The sequence below is a fragment of the Spermophilus citellus genome (assembly GCF_964194105.1).
Source record: "Spermophilus citellus genome assembly, chromosome: 5".
In the NCBI taxonomy this organism is placed as follows: domain Eukaryota; kingdom Metazoa; phylum Chordata; class Mammalia; order Rodentia; family Sciuridae; genus Spermophilus; species Spermophilus citellus.
The window spans coordinates 108,186,320-108,203,105 of NC_138186.1; the positions used below are offsets into that span (position 1 = coordinate 108,186,320).

Sequence of the window (16,786 nt, forward strand, 5' to 3'; positions counted from 1 at the left end):
TTAATATATCCCACTCCCTAAGTTCCCAAGCAAACCAACACTTATATCTTGCTAAACTGAGCATATTAAACTCATTGCATCAAATGGCTATACTGCCGTTTCATGAGGCTAAGCATCACAAATACACAAGAAGAAGGCAGGTACCAGTACCCCAGTTTGCCTGTCCTTTTAAATATCAATATCATAGACAAACCTATTTAGGCTCTTGATGATCCAAGTACGCCCCTAAAAGCTTGATTTCAGTATAGTTTAAATATTGTTGATTTCCCTTTGAGTCACCCTCCTTGGAACTTGAGGCAGACGTTTCCGGAAATTTCCACTCAACATTATGTAGAGAAAAGGGTTAATGCTGCTGCCAGCATAGCTGAGGCAGATGGAGAGGTAGTAGACTACGTAGAAGGCCATGGTGGGCTGCTCTATCTGTAAGTTCACCAGCTGTATCACGTGGTAGGGGGCAGCACTTAGGATGAAGACTGCCACCAGTACCAGCACCATCTTTGTCAGCTTCATTGCTCTCTGCTTTGGGACACTGGGATTGTAACTGCCAAAGAGACATTCAGTTAGAGCATGAACAGTCAGAGGAATTAAGGGATAACAATTCTCTAGAACTTTCTGGACAGTTCATAATGTCTTTGCAGTGAAATATGAAGCTCATTTTTATATTCCTACTTCAGAGTATTGTGCAAAGATATATTTTTTTTCATTCCTGTTAAAAACTTACCAAAGTTTCTAAAGTTGGACCATTTTGAGAAAAAAATAAATAGCACTGAATGATACAACTCAATGTTTGAAATGAGCATACCTGAGTCCATAGTGATAGAAACGTATGCTTAAATAAAATGAGAGGAGAAGAGACAAATCTTCTTTACATATCTTTGATAATCCCCTTTCCAGGATATAGAGCTTAATTCCTAATTTCCCCCTACTCAATTCAATTTGAGCTATGCTTGGGGACTCATTTCTCATGAACAGAGCAGAGAAAGGGGTAAGTAGTAATTTTACAATGGAGAACATTGGCAAACCTACCTCTGTGACTTCTGATATATTGAAATGATTTTCCCTCCAAATTCATAATTATAGTCTAATCATGATAACAGTATCAGAAAAAAAACCCAGAATATAAAAAATTCTACAGGATATCTGGCCAGTACTTCTTAAGATTGTCAAAGTATGAGAAAATCCCACAGGCTAGAGATCCTGGAGAGGTATGACAACTAAATGCAATTGTTAGTCTGGATTGAATCTTGGAAAGAGGACTTTAATGGAAAAACAGGTGAAGTCCCATAAGGATAGGGTTTGGTTGATAATAACACACTATTGCCATTTTTTTTTGTTTTGACAAATATATCATTTAATGTAAGATGTCAACAGAGGGAAGATGAGTGAGAGGCATATAGGAACTTTCTTACTACCTTTGCTTCTTTTATGTAATTTAAAAAATTATTCTAACAAACAAATATTTTAAATTTCCAAAATTTTATCATGTTTTGTCACATTTAAACATTTAATAAATAATTTCTCTGGGACATGATCAAAGCAGATGAATAAACCTTGGGAATAATATGAAAAAGAGCCAGGAAGCTTAAGATCATTTTAAGATGATGACTCCTCTGCATTTAATCAGAACAGGCACCAAAACTCTTATAATTTCTTGCATTTTGAGGCATAAATGGACAGTCTGATATTTGTTTGATAAGATACTCTTAGCATTTCTGAGGAAAATGTTAAGAGCAACCTAATCTGATTTGGAAAACTCTTCTAAAAGAACTCAAACATCCCCTCCAGTGGTCCAGATCTTGACCTTCCACATGATTCCATTGTGACATTCTTATCAACACAATTCCCAGTGACACACTTAGAAACTAATTGTTTTTCTGTATCTGTGGTTGTTTTCCTTTTCTGTTCTGACAGACTAGCTTTTAGAATTGTAAGATTCCAGAGAATTTCAAGAAGCTAAGCTAAAATGCTGTGATCCAAGAAGACTTAAACCAAAGGTTGGTCACAAATTTTGATTGATGGGTTAAATTGCTTACATATACTTTTCAAAAAATCTTCTCATTGTTAGATGAAAAGACCTCCCATGTTCTTGGATAGGAAGGATTAACATTGTCAAAATGGCCATACTACCAAAAGTCTTATACAGATTTAATGAGATTCCAATTAAAATCCCAAAACATTCCTCATGGAAATAGAAAAAGCAAGCATGAAATTCATTTGAAAAAATAAGAGACTCAGAATAGCCAAACAATTCTAAGCAAGAAGAGTGACGCAGGAGGCATCACAATACCAGACATTATATTATAGAATGCCATGGTATTGGCACCAAAACAGACATATAGATCAATGGTATAGAATAAAAGACACAGAGACTAACCCACATAAATGCAGTTATCTCATACTAGAAAAAGGCACTGAAAACATACATTGGAGAAAAGAGAGCATATTCAACAAATGACACTGGGTAAACTGGAAGTCCATATGCATCAAAATGAAATTAAATCACTATCCTCATCATGCACAAAACTAAACTCAAAGCGGGTCAAGGACCTAGAAATTAGACCAGAGACCCTGCACCTATAGAAGAAAAAGTAGGTCCAAATCTTCATTTTGTCAGAGTAGGTCCTGACTTCCTTAACCAGACTCCTAAAGCACAAGAAATAAATTCAAGAATCAATAAATGGGATGGATTCAAACTAAAAGGCCTCTTCTCAGCAAAGGAAACAATAACGCAAAGAGAGAGCTACAGAGTGGGAGGACATCTTTATTACATGCATATCACATAGAACACTAATTTACAGGATACATAAAGAACTCAAAAAGCTAAACACCAAAAAATCAAATAATCTAATCAATAAATGGACTAAGTAATTGAACAGACACTTCTCAGAAGAAGAGATAAAATCAATCAACAAATATATGAAAAAATGTTCAACATTTCTAGCAATTAGAGAAATGCAAATAAAAACTAAGATTTCATCTAACTCCAGTCAGAATGGCAGTTATCAAGAATGCAAACAAGTGTTGGCAAGGATGTGGGGGAAAATGTACAGACATACATTGCTGGTGGCACTGCAATTGGTGCAACCACTCTGGAAAGCAGTATAGAGATTCCTTAGACAACTTGGAATGGAAACACCATTTGACCCAGCTACACACTCCTTGTTCTGTACCCCAAAGTCTTAAAATCATCATACTACAGTGATGTAGCCATTTATAGCAGCTCAATTCACAATATCTAAACTGTGGAACCAACCAAATGCCTTTCAATAGACGAATGGATAAAGAAAATGTGGTATATATCCACAATAAAATATTACTCAGCATTAAAAGAGAATAAAATTATGGCATCTGCAGGTAAATGAATGGAGTTGGAGAATATCATGCTAAGCAAAGTAAGCCAGGCCCAAAAAACCACGGACCAAATGTTCTCTCTGATAAGTAGATGCTGATCCATAATGGGGAGGGGGGCATGGGAAGAATGGAGGAACTTTGGGTTGGACAAAGGGGAGGATGGTAGAAGAGGGGGTAGGAAAGATGGTGGAATAAGGACATCATTACCCTAGGTACATGTATGATGGCACAAATGGTGCTACTTTAGATTGTGTATAACCAGAGAAATGAAAAGTTGTGCTCCATTTGTGTACAATGAAATGAAATGCATTCTGGTGTCATGTATGATTAATTAGAAATTTTTTTTAAAAAATGTTAAAAATGTCTTCCCATTATTAACATTTGGTGTGCAGGGAAACCCAGCAATCTTGCCTTTCCAAAAAACAAAAAACAAACAAAACAACAACAACCAAAAAAAAAAAAAAACCCCAAACAACAACAACAAACAACCACCAAAATCTTCACAAAAGATGAAGTTTAATTTTTTTACCCAACATGCTGCATAATCACTGACATTCTTTTGAACAGGTCAGTATAAATAATTTCAAATTGAATATAATAAAGAGTCTCATGAGTTTATTGTCATTAGGTAAGTCTTTGGTTTTATTTATTTATAATTAATCTCCCTCTAATCTTAATGACACTCTTCTAATTCAAGTATTAATGAAATCCTTTTCTAGTTAAAATATTAAAAGGGTGCACATAGCATCTTAGATATTTGCAAATGTATAAAACTGTAAAATATGCAACTAAACCAATTAAATAATGTTGATGACATCTATAAAATTATTCTTTAGAATCTTGAGTTCTAATCACATTTTTATAAGTTACATCAATGATTTTAACATTTATCACTGAAAGATACTCAAACAGCTGTTTTAGAACATGTCTTATTTTCAGAACATGCCTTTAAAACCTATATTAATAATACGTGTATGTCTAAATGTGGTGTATTTCAAGTAGTTGTTGCTTAAGGTCCTGTTGACGATATCTTAGCATATCTGAATTGTTCTTCTAACAATTAAAGTGAAAATTAGGCAAATACTTACCATCTAGAATCCTTATTTTGTTGATACATCTCCCAAGTATAGCATAAAATTAAAATATAGCACATTAGAATCAAGGGTAAAGGAAAAAAGAACGTGGTTATTGTCAAATAAAGTGTATACCTGTAAAAGAGAGAGAGAAAGCTATAACTGTTGTATTCACTGTAATAGGCATTGACTTTTGTAGTTTATGAGGCACAAATCTCTGATTTTTTAGGGTACAGGATAAAAATCCCTGGGGAGGAGGTAAGAATCTTTGGGTACATTCTCAAAGAGAAGTCCTGCTGTTCATTGTTCACTGACAAGATTCTCTAACCAAGCCCAGGCTCAACCGTACTGAGAGCAGAACACAGGCTATTCATTATCATTATCTTTACTATTAACATGATCAGGTAACAGCAGATAGCATTATACAGTAGGTACTGGCCTAAGTTCTTTGAATATTTTAACACACTGAATCTGTGAAACACCCTAAGTATCATGCCTTTAGTATCCTCATGTGACAAGAAAAAACACTGAGGCACAGAAGGGATAAGGGACTTGCCCAAGGTTACCCAGCTCATAAGTGGCTGAGATGGCATTTGAACCTAGGCAAGCTGTTGGACTCCAGAGCCTTTGCTAATAACCTTCTCTCCCATGGGGAGAAGTCCCTGTTGTAAAATCAGGCTGTCTTTCCTCTCTGGTCTTCCAGGGAGAATTCTCAGGTATGCCAGCTCCATTCTTGTACAGATCCAGGTGTCCTCTTTCCTGGCAGGATCTGCCTTGGTGAAAGGAGTAGACCCAGATTGGTGGAAAGGTGGCAGAGAATACAAGGATCACAGGGACCCTGAATATAGCACAGGAGGTTTAGGCTTAGTGCACCTTAAGGACTTGATTCTAGGGGGAACGACAGAGGCTACACCCTTAGGACATCCCCTGTGATAACCACTGACAAATAGCAGAAGCAGAAACAGCTGTTGGTGAACTAAGTTAACCTTTTTTTTTTTTTCTATTTCTTTGACACAGACCAAAATCAAAGGTGAGTACTGGGCTGGGATTGTGGCTCAGCGGTAGAATGCTCGCCTAGCACGTACTAAGGCCCTGGGTTCGATCCTCAGCACCACATAAAAATAAATAAATAAAGATATTGTATCCAACTGCAACTAAAAAATAAATATTAAAAAAAAAAAGGTGAGCATAGCCTGAGGCTCACTATGTGAATGTGCTCTCCTTCTAAGGAGGTAGGACTGTGTTACTCTCAGTCCTAGTGATTAAAATATCATTTCACCTCTCATTTGGTTGATGTTTTATGTCTGTGAGGGCAACAAATGCTGGTGGGAGAAATAACAAATAATCAATGGTACATATTACATTGTTATAGACTGAATATTATGTTCCCTCCAAATTTGTATGTTGAAAGCCTAACCCTCAATGTGATAGGAGGGGTGTTAGAAGCGGGGTCTTTGGTAGGTAATAAGTATAATCAGTGCCCTTTTAAGGAGAGACCCTTGAGGAATAAGGAGAGGTTAGAAGGAGAGGTTGGCATGTGAGGATAGGAGGAGAGATTGACAATTGCAACCCAGAAGAGAGCCCTCACCAGAACCTAGCAACTGACCACGATAGCACCTTGATCTTGGACTTCCAGCTTCCAAAACAGTGAGAGATAAATTTCTTTTGTTTACAAACTATGTAGTCTATGATACTTTATTATAGCATTTATTATAGTTACATACAGTTTTTTTAAAGGCATTTGTGGCTTCTAATTCTCTCAGGCTACGTCTACATAATGCAGAAATGATTTATCCACTTGAGAACTGATGGAGTGGGAAAAAGAATCTGCCAGAATGACTTGAGAGAATGCATATAAAAGATACCTACTCAGGATGTGCTCAAAAAATTCAGTTGTAGACTCTAGTGTTATGTTCAAAGTTTTAAGTAGAAAATTTTTGACTTAATTTTTTCTTTTCAAATTAAGACATAAGAAATGGCCAGTTAATTGTTCTATTACTTTCCCAGGGATTCTGAAACAAATTACCACAATCCGGATGTCTTAAAATAATAGACATTTATTCTTTCACAGTTCTGGAATCCAAACATCTGAAATGAAGTTGTTGGTATGACTGGGTCCTTTTGGAGAAGCTGAAGGAGAATTTGCTCCATGCCTTTTTTTCCTCGATTCTGGTGATTCCTATCAATCCTCGGTGTTCCTTGGCTCAAAAACATTTAATTGCAAATTCTGGCTCTGCCTCTTCAAATTTTCCCCTCCTTAGCCATTGGATTTAAGAATCACCCTAGTCCAGTATAGTCTCAGACTAACTTAATTACATCTGCAAGGACTCTGTTTCCAAATAAGGTTATGCTCACAGGAACAGTGGGTTAGAACTTGAATAAATCTTTATGGGTGTCACAATTCAAGCAAACTACATTGCACATTGGTGGGGTTTAAGTCTGGGTACCTCTTAGAGCCTTTTGGAAATTCATCTTCTCCCTTGATTGCTAAGTTCCTGCTATGTTTGCTCCCATAGATTTTTAAATACATATTTAAATATATTTGTGTCTACTGAGGTTACATGATTAAATTCAAAATCTTTTTCTAAAGGTTATCCTCTCTTTCAAATCAAACTATCACCTGGATTGTGTAAAGGAGAAAACTAAGCAGAGAGACTGGTGAGAAGAGGGTCCCCGAGGACACTCTTTAAGCCTGCTCACGTGTTGACAAGGAGGATGAAGTACTTCACAACTTAATTCAACTCTATTTTTCTTATGTTTTAACAACTTACCAGAGTACATCGTCAGGGGATGTTAAATCAAAAGCACAACTCTCAACACCATCTTTAAATTTGATGACCTTCGAGTAGACCCAGACAGGCAACGCCAGAATAAAGGAAGCTGCCCAAAGGCCCAAATTGATGTGGATGGTCTTGTACCTTGTTCTCCAACTCGTTAGTCGAAATGGTTGGACAAGGGCCAAGTACCTGCAAAGCCAGTTAAGAAGGGTTTGGGAACAATCAATAAAAACACTGAGCTCCAAGGATGAATGGTTCATGACAAGAGTAAATTATTAGTATTATTATCCTCCCTGAAGCACACCTCTATCATGGCAAAAAGAAAGTTATATTTTTTAAGAGCTTGCTGATACCTGTAGAGAAAACAACTCTTGACCCTGCAAGTCTGAATAAACCACTCACTGAAATAGCTGTCACTTCCACGGATACACTGATAATGGTAAAATTCCTCAGTGCAAAATTTTTCTTTGCAAAGGTGCTTTCCTTGTAAAGGAGGCTCTGGAAAACAGTGTCTTGGAATAAGGATTTCCTTCAGGAGGAAATGATCCTCTTCCCAGTAGGACTGATTGACATGAGGGCAGGAAGGAGGAAAGCGTGGGGGCTGATGGGAGAATTCCCCAGCAGGATGGCTTTACAGTAGATCCCCCCAGCTCTTGGAGATTTGCTTCACAGAAATCACAGTGAAGATGAACAAGCCTGACTAGTGTAGGCAATGCAGATTCCTCCAGGAATTTAGGCTAGAGGCCAGAGGGAGGAAATGGACCAATTTCACAGGGAAGAGTTTTCTTTTTTCTTCCAGTTTAGATCAAGGGGGTAAAAAAAGAATGATCATTAATCAAACTTGAAATCCTGACATATCAAATACATTTGGTCCTCCAGAAAACCCAAGAATTTTTCAGAGCTAAGTGAAAGCTAAAGGGATAAAAAAGAGCTGCAATTCAGAAGGAAGGCCATTTGAAAAAGCAGTTTGCTGGGGATGGGAGAGTAGTTGAAGGTAGTACTAGCAGAAATTAAACAAATGTAAAAAATATTTTTGTTGGTCACCCTTCAATGGCTTTGTTGACTTCAGATAAAATTCAGAATCCTTACTATGACCCTCAAGCTCTTTCTCCACCTAGCCTGCCTGCCACCTGGGCTGCTTACTTATGCCAGGGTCTCTCTTGTCTTTGGTCTGAGATTTCTGTTACTATAACAAATATCTACAATAGTCAACTTATAAAGAGAAAAAGTTTATTTGGGTTCATGGCTTCAGGGGTTCTAATATGTGGGTGGTTGACTCAATTGCTTTGGGCCTGTTGCAAGGCAGCACATCATGGTATAAAGCACCTAGTATATTGAGATTGCTCACTTCATGGCCCAGAGGAGAAAGAAAAAGGAAGGGACCAGAGTTCCACAACCCTTTTTGAGGACATATCCCCAATAACTTAAGACCTCCTAGTAGGCACCATATCTTAAAGATTAGACCATCTTCCACTAGAACCAATCTAGGGACCAATCCTTTAACACAAGGAACTTTGGGGGACATTCCAGATCCAAATTAGAGCAATTTCATTCAAGTTCTTTTCCCTTTCAGGGCCCGGCATACACTATTCTACTGCCTGGTGGGCTCTGCGTTTACTTCCTCCTACTCTCTTTGAGTGCTTTTCTCTCAAAGAAGACTTTCTGACTACTCACTCGATTCAAGAGCCCATGACTATCATTGCACATTACAGGAGAACTCTACTTTTCCTTCTAGGATGTATCATTGTGTGGAAATTAACATTCAACCAAGTGATTCTATACTTAATGCCTGTCTCACTGCTGGAACATAAGTCCTATGAGGGCAGGAATCTTGATTACTAGTTTAAGTCCACAGTATACCCTGTATCTGGAATACTTATCAGAAATTTTTGTTGAATGAATAGGGGATTGTAGCTCCTACTCACTGTCTTTAGATGTTCTAAAGAATTTACTTACAAAAGTAGTAACTAACGAAAGTCTAGGTAGCTTTTATCTGGAGGCAAATATTTTTTAAAATTTTTTTTATTAGTGAATTATACATAACAGTAGGGTTCCTTTTTATATAATCATACATGCATGGAATATAATTTGCTCCATTTCAGTCCTTAGTGCTTCCTCTTTACTTTCTCCTTCCCCCTATTCCCTTTCCCCTACTCTACTGATCTTCTTTTTATTTATCTATTTATTTATTTATTAAATTGCTGCCTTCTAGATATACGTTAAGGTGGAATTCACTGTGGTATATTTATGTATGTACATATCATAATTTTGTCAATTTCATTCTGCATTTTCTCCCTTTTCCTGCCCCTCTTCTCACCCCTTCAATTCTCTTCCTCTACTCCACTGATCTTCCCTCTATTTTTGTGGGATATGCCCTTTCCTTTTCCCCATTTACTTTGTTATAGCTTCTGCATGAAAAAAAAATGACCCTTGACTTTCTGAGTCTTCCACATAACATGATGTTCCCAGAGCCATCCATTTACCAACAAATGCCATAATTTCATTTTTCTTCATGGCTGAGTAAAATTCCATTGTGAATATATACCACATTTGCTTTATCCATTCATTTATGGATGGGCACCTGGGCTGGTTCCATATTTTGCCTATGGTTAGTTGCACTGTTATAAAAAATGTGCCTGTATCTCTAGAGTATGTTGATTTTAGTTATAAATTTTAGTAGTAATTTTAGAATAAATACTGAGGAGTGGGATAGCTGGGTTATATATATGGTAGTTCTATTCCTAGTCTTTTGAGACATCTCTGTACTGCTTTCCAGAGTGAATGTACTAATCTGAAGTCCCACCAACATGTATGAGTGTACCTTTCCCACCACTTCCTTGCCAACATTTATTATTATTTGATTTCTTGATGATTGGAGGAGACAAATATCTTTATTTTGAATGTTTATATTTTTGTATGTATGGAGGTAGGAGTCAACTATTAAATATTCTATAAACTTGTAGTTATTACTAATCAGAGAAATGGAAATAAAGTTATTAGAAATACTTTCAATATATATTACAATGACAGTTAAAATGACTTAAATATAAAAACAATAAAGGATATTGATGGCAACAACATTTGGTTATGGCCTTACAAAGAAAACCCCATCACTCTTTTACAAAATGGCAGATTTGATTGAATTTTTATAAATTTAGTAGGGTTGGAACTATAAGAAATGCCAGGAAACATTTGTTTCTTGCCACCTGATCCTCTAGAATGATAGCCAGCAGAAAGAAAAATCAGAATGACTTAACTATGAAGTAAAATTTTAGCATCCTGGTCTATCCTGATTAAAACAAAACAGAAAGAAAATGGTATATTCAACTGTACAAAACAAATGCATGTGCATGCATATCTACCCCCCACCCCCCGCCCCGCCAGGCTCACACATCTGTAAACATTAGAAACAGAAAATTACAGGACAAACTTCCCTCTTAAAAAAAAAAGCCAGTTTCTTTTGCATCCAGGATATGGGTGTAAAGAGGCTTTTATTGTTATCCAAGAATGGGATTATCATTGGTAAATCCTATGCATCAGGTTGCTTTTCTACAGTGGGCTTGGCCTGTGCAGGGATTTCTCTCTGGTGTTGTGACACTGTCAAGCTATGGGCTTTTCTCAAGTTATAGTCAGTATTGGTTGCATTTGCTGAATAACAAGATCTACACAGTACAATATTTTTAAAATGTGGTGTTAATTATAAATTGAAAGGCATGCTCTGTGTTTTGAGAACTCTTTTACAAAAAAATGCATAAAATGTTACCATCATTACTCATTTTGTCAGAGCAAATGATTTATGTGAATCTTACAATTCTGTTGTTTAATCCATTTGAATAACTTTCTATCACTTCTCTATCCCAAAAGGCCCACTTGGAAAGGTGAAAGAGGCAGAGCTCAAGAAGAAGTCCTGGATGGACTCAAGGAAATTAACACACTCTTCAGGGCTGACATTCATTCATTCATTCATCAGTATTTTTTGAGCATCTATATGCCACAGACATTTGGGATGTATTAGTGGACAAAGACTCTGCCTTTGTGGAATCTACAGTGGAGGGGCAAGAGAGGCTAGACAATAAACAACACACACATATGTAAATTCACAAATTATGTGAGATATTTGAAGCAAGGGAAAAAGAAAAGGTAGATCAGAGCAAGGAGGATCAAGTGTGCTCAGTTGGGGTGGGAAGAAAAAGATAGATGCAAATGTTGAGTGTGTTGTTTCGGAGACAGCACACTGCTGCTGTGCGTATTATTGCTGTCTTTATGTCTCCATCTGGAGAGAGTTGCTTGGATGATGTTCGGGGTCATGGTATCTGGATGATACAGGACAATTTTAGCGTGCATGCTTCTTAGAGAGGACAGTAGTGAGATGATTACAAACGACTTGATATTTATAAAGTCAGATGGTCTGGGTCTGAACTGGACTCCAGAAGTACTAGAGTCATTGACTCCACAAGTACTCACCATCACCATTATCTTCTCAAATGAGATTAGCTTATGTGGTTGGCAAAAAGGTATGTGGTACCATAGCAGGGCACAGGGGAATACATTTCTTTTTTGTGATGTAAAATGGCAGCATTTGCATTAACTAAACATAAGTGTTGTGTAAAAGATGGTTTGCCTGCTGCTAGGTGGTAAGATGCATGTGAGACAGTGAACATACCAGAAACATACTTAAATGCTCAGTTCTGCCACTAACTCTCTAGGTGCCCCCAGCATATCCCCTAATCACTCTGGGCCTCAGTTCAGGAAAATATGATTTACTGCAAGAAAGTTGGGTAGCCCAGGAGAGTTCATTTTGGTTTCCAATATTTCATGATTTTTTGATCTTTTTTTCTTGCAGTGAATTGCAAATAAAACTGAGATCAAAAAGAAAGATTAGAAAAACAGAGATTTTAGTGTTTTACATTTTTCCATTAAAAAAGACTTCCGTTAAAGTTGAAAAAAATATTCCTAAGTCAGCAGTCTTACAATGAAGCAAACAAAGGAAGAGGAGCTTTGCTGTTGTAAATGAACATTGATGTTGCTTAAATTGGAATGACCTTGAGGAAGCACAGGTGTCTCTGAATTGTACTGAAGTATTTCAGAGTCTCTTCACTTACCTGTCCACACTCATTACAGTCATGATGGCACTGCAGGCAAACTGGTTGCAGGTGTCCAGGGCCGTGATGGTAGTACAGAGAGGCCCCCCGAACACCCACTCTCCTCCTTGGGCCCACTGGTGAATAAGAAAAGGCATTCCAATAATGTGAACTAAATCAGCCACAGCCAGGTTGCAAATATAAATGTCAGGGATTGTTTTTTTCCTTGACCTGAAAAAATAAAAAAAAATGGAAGGAGATTCAGGATGAACACTGAAAGTGTATAACTTCTTCAACCTATGCCACTTTTCACAAAATTTTGATTGCCCTAATGAATTTTAAAAGTTAAAGGAAAACGGACACAAATGCACAAGGAATGCCTATAGTCTTATGTATATTTAAACATTTTGAACTATTTATCTGATTACTAACTGTAATGTTTTAAAAGTACATCCACAAATTCTTTGATATTCCTTCCAATTAGGTGGAGTCTAATTCCCTCTTTTTGAGTGTTGAACTTAATAAATTGCTTCTGTCAATTAGAATATGGTAGAAGAGATGCTGTGTGACATTTGAACTCAGGACACAAAGCACAATGAGGCTTTGTCTTTGCTCTCTTGAATAACTGTCTCTCGAGGGAAAATGGCTGCCAGATGGCTGCCACGTTGTGTGGATACTCAGCAACACTGTGGAGAGGTACACATGGGGAGGAACTGAAACCTCCAACAACCAGCTAGCACCAGCTTACCAGCTATGTGAGTGAATTAGATTGTCTAGCCCCAGACAAGCCTTTGATGATTGTGTTCCTGGGGGAGTACTTGACTGCAGCTTAATGAGAGACCCTGGGTTAGAGCAACCAGGTAAGTTTCTCTTGGATTCCTGACCCTTGGAAACTATGTGAGATAATAAATATTTATTGATTTGAGCCACTAATTTGGCAACAAATTATACCAACTTTAAGCAAACTTTAAGCAAAACTCAAGCAAAAAGCTTAGTTTTTACTTGTTTCTAGCACCTAAAATAGCTGAACAGGAAAAATAAATGGTTTCTATTGTGCAATACATTCTCCTCACCAGAGCTGAGATCACTCTTAGTATTTGAACCATTACTTAGAAATATTCCAGGAGAAATGAATCCAATAGCAAAGACTATGAATGAAGAACCTGAAATACAGACAGCAGAGAGGAATCTGAAATGAGTGAACCGGTAGAATGACTGATTCCCTGCTTGGGGAGGGGGTGAAATGAATGCAATGCTATCTAGGTGTAGCATACTCACCTGTTGGTGAAAAAGTCTTCTTACAGAAGAAATTTAAATTTAAAATCAGCTCTTCAAGGAACAGTCAACAAAAAATAGATATCATTTTCATCTGGGAGGTGCTGTTCACGAATTCAACCAACATTTCACTAAGCGCCAATAATATGTCAGGCATAATATTGTATTCTGGGCCTACAAAGCTACATTTATAAACTTGGTCACTGAGGAGCTTATAGTGTAGATATGTATAAATGAATGATGGATTACATTACAATTTGATAAGATAAGGTAGAGTCAGATGCAAAGAGCACTAAGGAGGGATCAAGGCCGGTTTCTTGGCAGAGGTAGCATTTGAATTGAGGACAAATGCTAGGGATGCAGCTCAGCACTACAGCACTTGCCTACCATGTATAACGGCCTGGGTTTGATCTCCAGAAGAGAAAAAAAAAAAAAAAGAACACATAAGAATGAGCCCTAAGACCATACCATAATTGCTAGTTAACTTCAGATCCAAAGTTATTACCCTGCTGTTTGGAAGCCAGTGTATGGCTTTATTATTCACTGGTTGCAAATTCTGTAGACTGTGAACTTCATTTCTAAACTGTCAAATTGTGTGAAACATCACACAGGGAGAGGCCATATTTTGCCCAGATCTTGGCAATATACACTGTATGAGGAAATTGCTGACATTGAGTCCTTACTCAGAAGCCACACTCTAGTCATTGCTGATGCCACTAGAATAGGATGGCTCTTTGTCACGGGAGGTTGGTGGCTAACATCAAAATGACCAAGAAGGAAAAGGTGAAACATGTTTACTTTTCCTCTCTTTGAGGAAAGGATCATGTCAACCAAAAGGGCAGGAAGTGACTGTCCTTGGTCTTTTACCTCTTGTCTTCTCCAGGTCATTGGTGGAAGGACATTGAGAGGGGACAAGGAAAGAGACAGACATTATGGATCAGGTAGAAAAAATTCCACACTGAAAAACAGTTGTAAATCTTAATGTTTAAATTATATTATTTGCATTTGAATTTGGGTGTAAATCATGAGTGGTTGTTTAGTTCCTAGTTGTGGTAACCAGACCTATGGCCCTTGTTCTCCTTTAGTTAGGTACACATCATTTGCTGATAATGAATATGGTAATTCTATTGTGCAGATCATTAACTTGTAACTTTAAAAAATAAAGTAAAAGTGCTTATATACAATATTCTGTATAGCACAAAGAAATCTGGAGCAATATAAATAACATAATATATTTATGATTGCTTTTTTACTGAAAAATAGCAGCATATAAAATTAAAAATAATTAAATAGAAATTATAAAATTCTATCCATATAACTTACATTCTCTTTTTAGGTTTAATTTACCTTCAGATTTTCTGCTGTCAGACTTCATTAGACTTCTGTTTGTTATGACCCAAACATTTGAAATAAAAAAAAACAAGACAAAACATAGACGTGTGATAATTTTGGCTAGCATGTTTTCTATATGGTTAACGTAGCCATATCTAATGTTCACTAACTTGAGGAATGCTAAAAATAAATTATGGTATTCCACAAGAGCACACAAGATATGATAGAGCTGTTGCAAATCATTGTTTGGAAGAATATTTAATGAAATGAGAAAATACTTACAATATTATTTCAAAAAAATATTGACTGTGTATTGAGCATGGCTTCAAATTTATTTTAAATATTTATTTAAAAATTATGAATGAATAATGTCAAGTAGTCACAGTGATCATCTATTTGATATATGAATTTTCTTATGCTTTGTAGTTTCTGATTGTTTTTCTTTTATAGTCAGTAATAACAATATATACTTTGCACAAAATATGACTAATAGCACATATGTAGGCTGCTCTGCTGGTCCTTCACCTGCTGGTTCTCAAGCTTATTTCCCATCCTTCCTGAGAGCTTTGTTCCCAGCCCCCCTTGCTGACTGGTTGGCCAATAGGAAACGCTAAAGGGTAGGAGGAGAGAAGGAAGTAGGGTGCTCTCTCTCCACTCCATTCCTGACATCTTGAACAGTGGCTGCTTCCCTTCCATGGCTCCAGTTTCTTCCTGCAAGTGTATGCCCTGGATCCCACAGGGACTCCCAATAGGCAGCCCAGTCTCCTGCGGTCTGTAATGCCACCTTTGCTCTTCCTTCAGTTGCAGGAGAAAGGGAAAGATGTAAAAGTGGCAAGTACAACAGGCAAATACGAATGACTAGAAACATTCCCACATCTCTGGCTATTAGCCTTCTTCTACTCAGCACTATTGCCTCCTTGAGTTTCCAAGACTATTTCATTACTGCCAGTTTCTTTTCCGCATTTTATTATTTGAAACTTCTCCTCCGGTTCCTCCTTCTCTTTTATTTTTTTTTCAATTGTTTTCAGTGTTTTGTATTATTGTTGAACTATTCCATATGTTTAAATTTTACCTTCTTTGCTAGCCTATGAGTTTTTTTAGAGTCAGATGTGGCTGTAACATTTTTTTGCTATTTCTACTATTGATCATCATTCACATCGTCATCCTGGGAACTGATCTTGCTGTTAACTGGTCCTGTGAGGATTCTTCCACTCACAAAAAAAAAAGTACAACAGTATCTTTTTAATTTTGATAAATCACTTATTTTTGTTAGGGTGGAGGAAATAGCCTGGAAGGTGACATCATAGCGTCTGGGTCCAGTTGCCAGGACTGCCACTTAATAGCTGTGTGATGTTGGGCAAATTATTTACTCTCCTGAGCCTCTTTCTCCAAATAGGTATAATAGAGGTACTTCATCTTTGAGGATCAAATGAGTTTACAACTGTGGATTTTAGTTTCATATGCTCCACAAAGTTTGTTATAGATATAGGTTAATTTAATGCTGAAAACACCCATTATATACTACATCTTATATAACATATAAATACGGCAAACATTTTAAAAAATGACAGTTATTAGTATGATATGTGGTTGATTTTTATTATATAGCATATTATAAAAATTTATCATCTATCATCTATCATATGTTAAAAAATTAACATCTTGTATTGATTAAAAGTAGTAAAATTTAACTGTGAAAATAATTATTACAGTAAAGATATCAAGTATGATGGGACACATGTGAAAATACCTATTATGTAGTACACCTTAAATAACAAAGAAGGGCAAACATTTTAAAAATTGACAGTCGTAAGTATGAGCAGAGAACACAACAAAAAAATTTGACATCTTGTGTTGATTAAAAGTAGTAAAACTAAACTGTGAAAATAATCAATAC

The 16,786-nt window shown here is 36.8% G+C and overlaps 1 protein-coding gene across 1 annotated transcript in view; it reads right to left on the bottom strand.

Annotated features, from left to right (window-relative positions):
• Positions 1–249: 249 nt before the first annotated feature.
• MCHR2 (melanin concentrating hormone receptor 2) overlaps positions 250–16,786 on the bottom strand; it is a gene marked incomplete at its 3' end in the record, with an annotated part of 38,132 nt that continues 21,595 nt past the window's right edge. Inside the window, exons 3-6 of the mRNA XM_081295008.1 lie at positions 12,304–12,513; positions 7,196–7,390; positions 4,440–4,559; positions 250–541 (exon numbers count right to left, since the gene is read on the bottom strand). Coding sequence (XP_081151134.1) covers positions 250–541; positions 4,440–4,559; positions 7,196–7,390; positions 12,304–12,513 — 817 coding nt within the window. The remainder of the gene's footprint in view (positions 542–4,439; positions 4,560–7,195; positions 7,391–12,303; positions 12,514–16,786) is intronic.